Source organism: Pantherophis guttatus, chromosome 1 (assembly GCF_059756535.1).
Source record: "Pantherophis guttatus breed Tessera chromosome 1, ASM5975653v1, whole genome shotgun sequence".
Taxonomy (NCBI): domain Eukaryota; kingdom Metazoa; phylum Chordata; class Lepidosauria; order Squamata; family Colubridae; genus Pantherophis; species Pantherophis guttatus.
The window spans coordinates 159,024,592-159,035,390 of record NC_142063.1 but is presented as its reverse complement, the minus strand read 5'-3'; the positions used below and the strand labels follow the sequence as shown (position 1 = coordinate 159,035,390).

General features: G+C 39.5%; 1 protein-coding gene across 2 annotated transcripts in view; it reads left to right on the top strand.

The window, feature by feature from the left end:
- Positions 1-4,625: 4,625 nt before the first annotated feature.
- The window catches only part of PDE1A (phosphodiesterase 1A), a 171,215-nt gene continuing 165,041 nt past the window's right edge, over positions 4,626-10,799 (top strand). For both annotated transcript variants that reach the window (XM_060688050.2, XM_060688051.2), the window contains exon 1: positions 4,626-5,526. In XM_060688050.2, coding sequence (XP_060544033.2) covers positions 5,423-5,526 — 104 coding nt within the window. In that variant the 5' untranslated portion in view covers positions 4,626-5,422. The remainder of the gene's footprint in view (positions 5,527-10,799) is intronic.

The window sequence follows — 10,799 nt, the reverse complement described above, 5'->3', positions numbered from 1 at the left end:
GGGAGTTTTAACCTGGAAATAAGGAGACATTTCCTGACAGTAAGATAATTAATCAATGAAACAACTTGCCTCCTGAAATTGTGGGTGCTCCATTACTAGAGGTTTTCAAGAAAAGATTAGTCTGGGATGTGATGTGTGTCAAACTCACATCATCATGGCGGTGTCACATGACATATCACGATTCCCCCCCCCTTTGCTAAACAAGGCGTGGGCATGGCCAGCACATGCCGTATCTGGCCCGCAGGCTGCGAGTTTGACAACCTTGCTATAAGAACTCCTGCTTTAGGCAGGGAGTTGTAATAGAAGACTTCCAAGGACCCTTCCAATTTTATGATTCTATGCTTTCCTGTTTTCCCAGGCAAAGCTCAGTTTTTACTCACTGTCGCCACATATTTTCTCCGCCACAGGAATCTTCTTCGTAGGACACATAAAGTTACATTCAAGACTAATCAATTTTATTGAGATGGCGGCTGTTTTGTAGTGATCTAAAATGCCACTGTATTGTATCTGTATTCGTAAGTATGTGTATGCAAGCTAGAGATGATCAGAAATTTTTGAAAGGGTTGCTTGTGTATGGGGTATGTATCTACTTGAGATACTTGGTACCAGATTTTTATTTTACAGAACAAGATTGGTTGTTACACTGCTGGGTTTGAAGAGTAATTTGATTTTAACTGTGTGAAATAAACGGTACTACAATATGCAATGCAGCAAGACGCAAAGCCAAAATCCTGGGGTGCTTTCTCAGCGAGATAGGAGACGAAAATCAGTACATGCAACCCTTTTGGCCTCTTAGAATTATTGTTTCTTCTTTTCTTTCTCCTCTTTAGAAAGAACATTGATTCATTGCTACTTTTGATTTAATTAACTGGGTTAGTGCCATTTGGATTGGCAGCCTGTCTCAGCTTTAACGGGGAATTAATAAAATCACTGTCATCCTAGACACGGATCTGTCTAAATTTCTCATTTTTTGAAAGCTTTAACCAAGGTATTGTCATTATGTACTCCCTGACTCTGCAACCAGCCTGTTAAAATACCATTATTGTAATGGTATTTGATCTGCACAATTTTTTTTTAAAAAAAATCTTCTCCATATAGATTTTACATTTGAAAGACCAGAGCAATGAGGCTGATAGCAATTTTAAAATCAGATTGCATATCTAGTTATAAATGTGGATAAGCTTATTCCATTTCAGACACCAACAGATGTTTTGTGTATAGGTAGGCACACACAAAAAGTCACTAAACATTGAAAAAGTATTATTTAACTTGCTCCCCACTCCCCCCAGTATAAACTCAAGGCTGTTTAAGAAGAAGTATGGTTTCATTTTCTCATTTTTCCTCTGGTTTTCTTTTATTGTTAAAAATCATTAGGTTAATTCTCCATTTGTTAGCTTCATTTTTCACATTTTTGGGGCTTTGTTTGTTTTTTTGCTTTCATTTATTTTATTTTTTCCATTCATTTGAGTGATAATCCAAGCAGCCTATTCTTCTCTTTAAGTTCAATGTTTTTTTTACCTTAAGTGATCAAGAATTTGCTGTATAAGCAAATAAACATCTGTTAATATCAATGACTAATTGAAACGAGAGCCAGTTAGGGCAACAGGCTAGAAAGTGGGAGACCATGAGTTCTAGTCCTGCCTTAGCCAGGAAAGCCAGCTGGGTGTCCTTTAGCTCAGGGGTCACCAACCTTTCGGACCATAGGGACCACTAAATTCATAATTTTAAATCCCATGAACCACTAATAAGATTTACCTAATGACCAGCTGGGTGGGTGTGGTTAGGTGGTCATATGACTGGGTGAGCATGGTCAACTTGATGTCACTCATGTTGAGGGGTGCCTCACTGGCTTCTACTCACCCCTCCCCTCCCAGCCTCTCCTCGCTTGCCTGCCCAGGCTCCTTAGTGCCCCAACAGGAAGCAGTTGTTGGAGCTAAGTAGCCACCATGAGAAAGAGTTGATAAAACAGCTGGCTTAGTTCAAATTGGATCTGACTGAGAAGGAGGCTCAGCAGAAGCATCTCACTGAGGACTAAAGGAGCCTAGGCTTTCCAAGCAGAGGGAAGACCTGTGGGAGTGCAAGGCCAGGTACTGGTGCCTGGAAGCTCAGTGGGCTGAGATGGTCAGCCAGTTCCACTGGAACGAGGCCCTCTGGAACGAGGCCCTCTGGCTTTTCACCACCAACGACACTTCCTTCCAGCCTTTGGCCAAAGCCCCGTACCAGGAGGCTAAAGCAGACCCCAAGCCAAAATTTCTAACCCTCTCCAACCCACACAAAAAGACCGCAAAGGGGGAGACTCTCTGCAGCAACACAACCATTCATTGTACCTATCCAGCCCAGGGGCCATAGTTTGAGGACTCCTGATTTAGTGCAATATAAAAAATGCAAATAACTTTTCTGTGGACCACCAAAACTTTTTCACGAACCACCAGTGATCCATAGACCACCAATTGGTGACTATTGCTTTAGCCAGTCACTCTCTCTCAGCCCAACTCACTTCACAAGGTTGTGGGGAAAATAGGAGAAGTTGTGTTGAATATGTTCACCACCTTGAGCTATTTGTAAAAATAATAAAGGTGGGATACAAATAAATAAACAAACAACATGTCTCAGGTGCATACAGAATTTGATCGAGGCATTATATTCACAAAAATTGTATTGATGCACCCCTTGGTAATCGTTCAGGCTTTTTGTTTTTATGACATGTTAGGATCTTTCATGGGTTTCAGAGAAGTTCTTGATAAATACACGTGGGAGATACATTTTGCCTAATTTCAAGGAAGCCCAAGACATGCTGCAGGTAATTCTGCAAGTGAATAACAGATCTCTAACTTTACCACTTTAAGGTGTGATGCCCAAAGTCATTCAACAGTGTTCTCCTACATGCTATTTCCATAGTTTCGTTCAGTGCACATTGAAAACAGTTTCTATTTAGTTTTGATATTTGACATCTCATGAGTATACTTTTCTTTTACTCATGGTTTATTGGCTTTTGGAACAAAGAGAGCATGTCAGTAGTGGGTTTCAATTTAGTTGGCTACCAGTTCTCTTGTGCATGTGCGTGCGCGAGTGTGACACTTCTGCGCATGCAGAAGCCTCCCGCAACCGCCGCTACCAGTTTGCCCAATCCAGGGCGACCTAGTAGCAACCTACCTCTGGAGCATGTGTGTATTTTCCTTCCTTCCTTCCTTCCTTCCTTCCTTCCTTCCTTCCTTCCTTCCTTCCTTCCTTCCTTCCTTCTTCTATCCATCCATCCATCCATCCATCCATCCATCCATCCATCCATCCATTAATCCTGCTGTGTTCAGTATGTTTTAATGCTTTACACACTAACTGAGGATATATTGCATGATAGGCAGGCTAAAAATGTTTTAAGAATAAAAGATAAACATTATTGCTAGTGTAAACTTTTAGGTCCCATAAATGACGATCGCAAAGGAAGTGCAGACTCATAATTTATATGAAATAGTAAGGAGTAAGGCATAAAATCAAATCTAAACCATAAAATCAACATTAGCACTATAAAATACAGGTATGATCCAGGACGTCTAAAATCAACATTAGCACTATAAAATACAGGTATGATCCAGGACGTCTATTGGTTTTAGTATAATAGTTATAATATTTAAAAAGGTTTCATCTTTAATATGCCACATGTCTGCCGTATGAGGAAAGCGAGTGCATATTATAACGTTAACAGTGTTTGCTATGTAAATCATTCCTGAATTTGAATCTCAATCAGACCCTTCACAGTCCTGTCTCTCCCCCCCACCCTGTTATGGTAGGGAGACAATTATATGGGCTTAATTGATAGGCCTCTTGGTGATCCTGCAAGAGAAGTACTTGTGATTTGAAAAATAACGAGAAAAATATTGCTGGATCAGGTCAATTGCCTGCCTAGCCTGGTGTTTTGTTTTCCACAGGAGCAATCTAGAGGGTAATAATAATCATCATAAAACATTCAGCTGGTTCTCTATCTGTGTGCTGCAGAAATTATAACCACAATGATGCACAGCATTTTAATTTGTGAAAGCATTTTGATTACATGAAAACATCATGCCATCCCCAAAATAGGTTGTAGCAATAGAAGTTTCAAGCAAACAAACAACCTTCTCCTCCCCCCCCCCACAACATTTTCCTTTGAAGTTGATTGTGCTGCAAAACATGCCTTCTCTTGTTATGCTTTAAGGTACCAGCATAGTATTTATTTTAAGTCAAGACCAACTGCTGGTCTGATTCTGAAATCCAGCTAGTATCTCGGGAAAGAAAGCATGAGAGAGCAGACATATACACTTCCCCTCTTTCAGAAACTTCATCTTTGGCTGCGGAGCTGAAATTCTAGGGTTGACGTCAAGACCGAATTGGCACTTGCCTTCAGGACTGGCAGAACAATTAGCTCTCTCTGTAGATTGCTTTTTTGTTTGCACACTTAATGTTACCATCCCCTTTGGCCAGCCCTGCGGTTTTCAGCATGCCCTGTCTCTCTCCGTCTCTCTCTCTCTCTCTCTTTCTCTCTCTCTCTCTCTCCCTCTCTGAAACCAGGCACGCTGTTATCCCGAAAGAGTCAGGGACCAGGCTGTGTGGCACTGGCTGTGTTTTTCAGCTAGTTAATCTGACAGTTGCCTACTGTGCCGAGTTGCTAGGAGAAGGTGAATAGTCGCAATTAGAGCATGCTCCTTCAGTGGCAACCTGTAGAGCTCTAATTTCCTTTGTGCAGGGGATGAGTACGTGGCTGCCAAGCTGGCTCGCGCTCCGTCTATTCATTCAGCACATTGGTGCTACTCCTGCCTTCCGCAAAGCAATTCAGAGTCAACTTGAAAAGGCATAAGTGCGGCACCAGGCAGATGTTCCTTTTCAGAGGGCGGGCTCAAGTTTGAGATTGGCTTTTGCCACCTGCTTCCTGATTGCATCCTTTCTTCATGAACAGCAGAGTGCAGGCATCCACCTCTCTCCTGGACCGGCTAGGCAATTGCAGTTCTTTTGCGATGGCCAGAAGATTCCGGTAGATTTTGAAAAATAGACTCAAACAGCCAACGGTGTGTTCCAGTGCATAGGACTCTGGCAGTTAGTCTGTAGCAAAGGCAAGTAGTGGGAAGTGTGTGTGTGCATGGCAGGGGGTGGGGGGGGGAAGACCTTCCGCGGTTGGCTAGTGGTACCTTTCTTGCCTCAGTGGATTAAACATTGGGGAGATCAGAAGGGCTGCCTGCATGTGGGGCTGGTAATTCGGCTGGCCAGCTGAAGAGGCAACTAAGGTAGAAGTGCTCCTCTGCTCTGCAATTCTGATTAGGTATCAAGAGAGAGATAAACGGAGCGGCCATCTAACATGTACGGATCTTCTGGCATGTGTGCTGGGTGGAAAGAGCCTTTTCCGTCCCGCTGCTAAGCCTAACTTGAATTCAGTTGCTGTGGGACAGCTTGGACCATGGGCTCCACAGATCCAGAGGGAACTCAGAAAATGGACAGCACTCCTCTGAAGTATCCAATAGGAGGCCATACAGAGAAAATGTGGCAACGCCTGAAAGGGATGTGAGTATCCTGCCTTTTCTCTTTATTTGAGCAAACAAACAAGAACTGTCATTTTGCAAACACGACTAATGCATTTCTGGGTAGAGATTTCAAATGAAAGAGCAATAATCAATAATGTCTTCTCTTTAGTAAGCTAAGCAAGAGAAAGTATTGCACTGCAAAGCTGGGTTTTTTTTTTGTTTTTTGTTTTACTGTGTTTAAAGTGGATAATGGAGGATAAAGCATGTAGCATGTATTTTCACAGTTAAGCCTTTTGATCGATGAGATGTGTTCATTTCCCCAGCAGAACTAGTGCACTGTATCTTGGTGTTGGATCTATAAGGCTAAAAGCAGTAATCTTGCTAGAAGAAACTAAGTGAACTTGGGCACAGCATTTAATCCTTGAACTATATATACTATAAAACTCCCTCCCCTCCTTCCTTTCTTTCTTCCTTCCCTCCTTCCCTTCCTCCTTCCTTCCCTCTCTCCCTCCCTCCCTCCTTCCTTCCTTCCTTCCCTCCTTCCCTCCTTCCCTCCTTCCGCTAATCTCAGAAGTTACTTCATGGATTCTTTTAAAGCCGGATTTCCAAGTGTTTTTCTGATGGAGCTGGATGGGGAAGACGATACTGAAAAATGTATCAGAAAAATGACTTTCCATGACTCAGTCTCATAGGCACAAAGTAGAAGCATAGAACAAAATCAGAGCAAACTGGAGATGTTGGACAAAGGACCAAGCTAACTTTTTTGGGATGGGGGAGATTGGAAAATATGCAGAAGTGGCAGCGTTCTTTTCAGTATGGAAAAGAGGAGGTGCATAAGGAAAGCAGAAATTGGGATAGTTTTATCTCAAGGAAAGCTCATGAAGAAGAACATCATACATTTTTGTGCTATCTGCCCAATAGTGGGTGGTTTATGAGTACAGATGAAAACAATTTTTTTTCATGCGCATGTTAATTTCCATAAAGCAGTGATTTTCATAATGTGGTCTGGGGACCCCTGTGAGTCCCCAAAACCCTTTTAAGGGGTCTAGCCAAATCAAATGAATAAATGTTTTAAAATTTATCAGATTGAATTTTTAAGGTAGCAAAAAACGGTAGATAAAACCCACATAAACCAAGGCTCTTTGGGATCCTCTATCGTTTTTAAGAATATAAAGGTGTGAGAATCAAAATGTTTGAGAACCACTGTGATAATCTGTACTTGAGTGTAACTTCAGATTAAATCTCATCCCGTATCACCTTGCACAAATCATTTTTCAGTGGAACTATCAAGTCTGGAGAATCACAGCTATGAATCCAACTATGGTTTGTTAGTTAGAGGAAGTCCTAAAGCTATAACTATCAATAGCTCATTTACATACATTGTTGCAAAGCATAAATCAAAAGATTCTGTGATACTTTGCATATTTGGAATTCCATTCCCAGCTCTGAGATTGGGTTTGAGATGGATTTTTAAATGCTGACTATTATAGGCTGAGACACCTTGTACCAATGGAAAGCAAATATATGTTTGAGGAGTTCAAAGTGCTTCCGAAAGAGTTTCTCACTAAGGAGCCTGGTGGTGCAGTGGACTAAACTACTGTTAAAGTAGTATTTAGCTGCCAGCTGCCTGCAATTACTGCGAGTTCAATTCTCACCAGGCTCAAGGTTGACTCAGCCTTCCATCCTTCCGAGGTAGGTAAAATGAGGACCCAGTTTGTGGGGGCAATAAGCTGACTTTATATAAAATAGAACACCGCTTGTGGGGGGGCAAAAGCCCTACTAAGCAGGTATATACAAAAGTATGAAGGCTATTGCTTAAAAGCATTGTAAGCCGCCCTGAGTCTCCGGAGAAGGGTGGCATATAAATCAAACTAATAAATAATAATAAATAGTAATAAATTGCCTTTTCTCATTCACAGAATGTTATGAAAAGTCAAAGCAATACAGTAACATATTTATAACTCTCCCATGTTTTTTTATCACATTTTCTATCTTTTTTCTTACCGCAAAATACCATGTGAAATATAACATTAAAAATTAAGATTAAATAAAAATTGCATATATAATAGGTTAAAAAAAGTAAAGGAAAAAGCCATAGATTATTTTTGGATTGGTGTCTCTATGAACCCATTGCAAAGCATCCTTTGACTTGGTATTTTAATGAAATGTAGATTATACCATCTTTCTTCATCTCCATTCTGTTCTTCTGAAAGGAGAAGAGTCATGGACTATCCTCCTGTTTCTTCTGTGACAAGTTCCATTGAAGGCAACAGAAACAGAACGTAATCTTGGGAAAATATATATATCCCAACACCCTATAGTATGCAAAATAAAGGATGTTACAATGGACTGATCGTTTGTTGCTTTAACTGGAACATATAGCGGGAAAAGCTTGGATCATTGAAAAATCCAATTTATATGCTTCACAAAGCATGGACTTTGTCAAGAGATGCGTGTCCACATAGAATCCAAATACGTTGGACTTCACCTCTTAAAATTCTTATGAGTTCAACGTAAGTACATCACAGCTGTTCTGCTGGATCACACCCAAACTGTTAAAATACAATTGCTCTGTCCTACAGCAACCAAGCAGATGCATCAGGGAAACTCACAAAGCAGATATGAGGGCAATAACTCTCTTCTCCTATCGCTCCATAGCAACTGTTATTAAAGACATATTGTTTTTGATTCTGGAGACAGCATATAGCCACCAAGATGATTTCCGATAGATAAGCCTTATCCTCTCTGTTTTCATTGGAACACAACTCACAGTTTGGGCTTCATTATAAGGGCAGCTAGTCTGTGGTGGTTCATGCCCACCAGATGGCATCTTTTGAGTATGCAAATAGACTACACTAGCTGATGTAGACATGTGTTACTGCTGTATAGCTTGTATATACTGTACACCATGGTTAAGGTATTGGATTAAGAGGGAGGAGAGTCAGGTTCAAGTCCACTTTCAGTCATGGAAATTTCCCAGGTGACTTTGATCTCCTTCATCCCAAACTACTTACTGTTTTTTAAAAAATATTTGTTTATTTGTCTCCAAAATTAAAATACAAAATAGAAAGAAAAAACAACAACTTCAAAAGCCTTGGGAGTACAGTGGTCTAAGGCACCCTGTTATTAAGCTGGTTATTAAGACCAGCTGCCTGCAATTACTGCAGGTTCGAATCTCGCCAAGGCTCAAGGCTCAAGGTTGACTCAGCCTTCCATCCTTTCTAAGGTAGGTAAATTGAGGACCGAGTTGTGGGGGCAATAAGCTGACTTTGTATAAATATACAAAAGGATGAAGGCTATTGCTGAGCACATTGTAAGCCGCTCTGAGTCTCCGGAGAGGGGCGGCATATAAATCAAATTAAAACAACAACAACAACAACAACAACAAAAAGTAATAAAAATGTGTGTACAGAAATAATAAACAACAAATATATCATCAATATTAAGCATAAAATATCCACCCTGATTGAGTGCTGAAAAATATATCTCAAATTACTGATATCTTCCCCCACTGGACAACAGGTTTACAAATAGTTATAAACTTTCCCATCTATATTTACCAAACATATTATGTTACATAAAAAGATGTTACCGATGTAGAAATCTATTATCTATCCATCAAGTCAACCTACCATCTATTCACTTTCAAAAATCAGTTAATAGATAACCCCAAGAACAAACTAGTCTCTAAAGCCATCTGTTAACAGTCTGTTATTGTATTTAACACGCCGAAAATCCAGAAATGGCTTCGAACACCTAGAAGAAAGGCTTCAGGTCTCATTAGCATTTGCATTTTGAGTATTTTCTGCATTATCGTTACTATGTTATCATCCATTTTACCATAAAATCTTCAATGCATTCATCTTCCAGATTCATCTTAAGTAACATTTTATAAACTTTAGTGATCTAGTGGTCATCTCCAGAACATGAGTTCAAGTCCAATTCAGATTTATCTCCAGCAAAAAAAAAAAAAAAAAAAACCCTTTTAAAATCAAGTTTAAATATTTTAAAAATTCTATAAACCAACCACAATTAAATCCCACACTTACTAATTGTTTTCTTGAGTGCCTTTTCTTCAAATATCAACAAGTCATGATATGTCATTAAATTCTACTAACATCTCCTTTCTACATAATGCTTTATATGGTGATAACCATAAAGGTATCTTATCAGCCAACCTTCTTTTGTACTTCCACCTTACATGCCTAATCAATTGCCTAATAGAATGATTTTTAAAATCAAGGTTAACCTTGACCTTATACCATAAATAAGCACGCCACCCAAATCTCAAATCAAAACCTTCAAGATCTAACAACCTTGAGTTTTTCAAAGTTATCCATTCTTTTTAACCATGCCAAACAACAGGCTTTGCAATACAATTCAAGGCAAGCCAAGACCTCCTTTTTCTTTTCCACTTTGTAAGAGCAAACTACTTACTTGGAATAAAACAAAGGGAGTTCCCTTATATGAGCTGCCTTAATCACCTAGATAATATTGATTGATTAAGTCCCATCAATGTCAGCGTCTACTTTTAGTGACCATGCAAATAGATTTTCTCCTTGATGACTTGTCCCTAACCTGGTCTTTCAAGTCTCCCAGTCATGCATCCATCTGCAGAATAATCAGATATTAATTTAGCAAATAAAACAAATAATTTATTAGATAAAGGTTTTGTGTATAGGAATTATGAGTTATATAGTTGGGCCACATAAACATAAAGAGCTAGAATAACTTTTATTATGGTTTTCATCCCAAAGGTGTTTTTTCAAAAGGCAATTGGACTTTCTTGTTGTTCTTTGAAAATGTTTTGCTTCTCATCCTAGAAACTTCAGCTCTTCTTGAATGAAAAGCGAAACATTTTCAAACAAAAACCAGAAAGTCCAGTTGCCTCTTGAAAAAGTACCTTTGGAACAGCTATGGCCTGAATGACTGTGAATCTCGATAGACATTATGGTTTTCATTTTTCCTAAAAATATGAACAAAAGAAAACTCGTTTCTCTCTTTTTCTCCTTGCTTCTTTCCCCTTTCTCTTCTCCCCTTTCTCATATACATACAGTATGTGTGCACTGCGCTTCCACATGTTTAACTAGAATACTTCTCTTTATTGCTGGTTGCTGTCCTATTATTCCTGAGCTTTGTTTCAAAGCCAAAAGTTTATCCCTTTTGCTTTCCATTTTCAAAAATTACCAGAGCTCACTGGGTACTTGACAACTGTGCTTTGTGAACAGTAACTTAACAAAACATTGTTTGTTATGTCCAGGTTCAATAATCAGCTTCTATACTTTTCTTTTACAAGCATCAATACTTTCATTG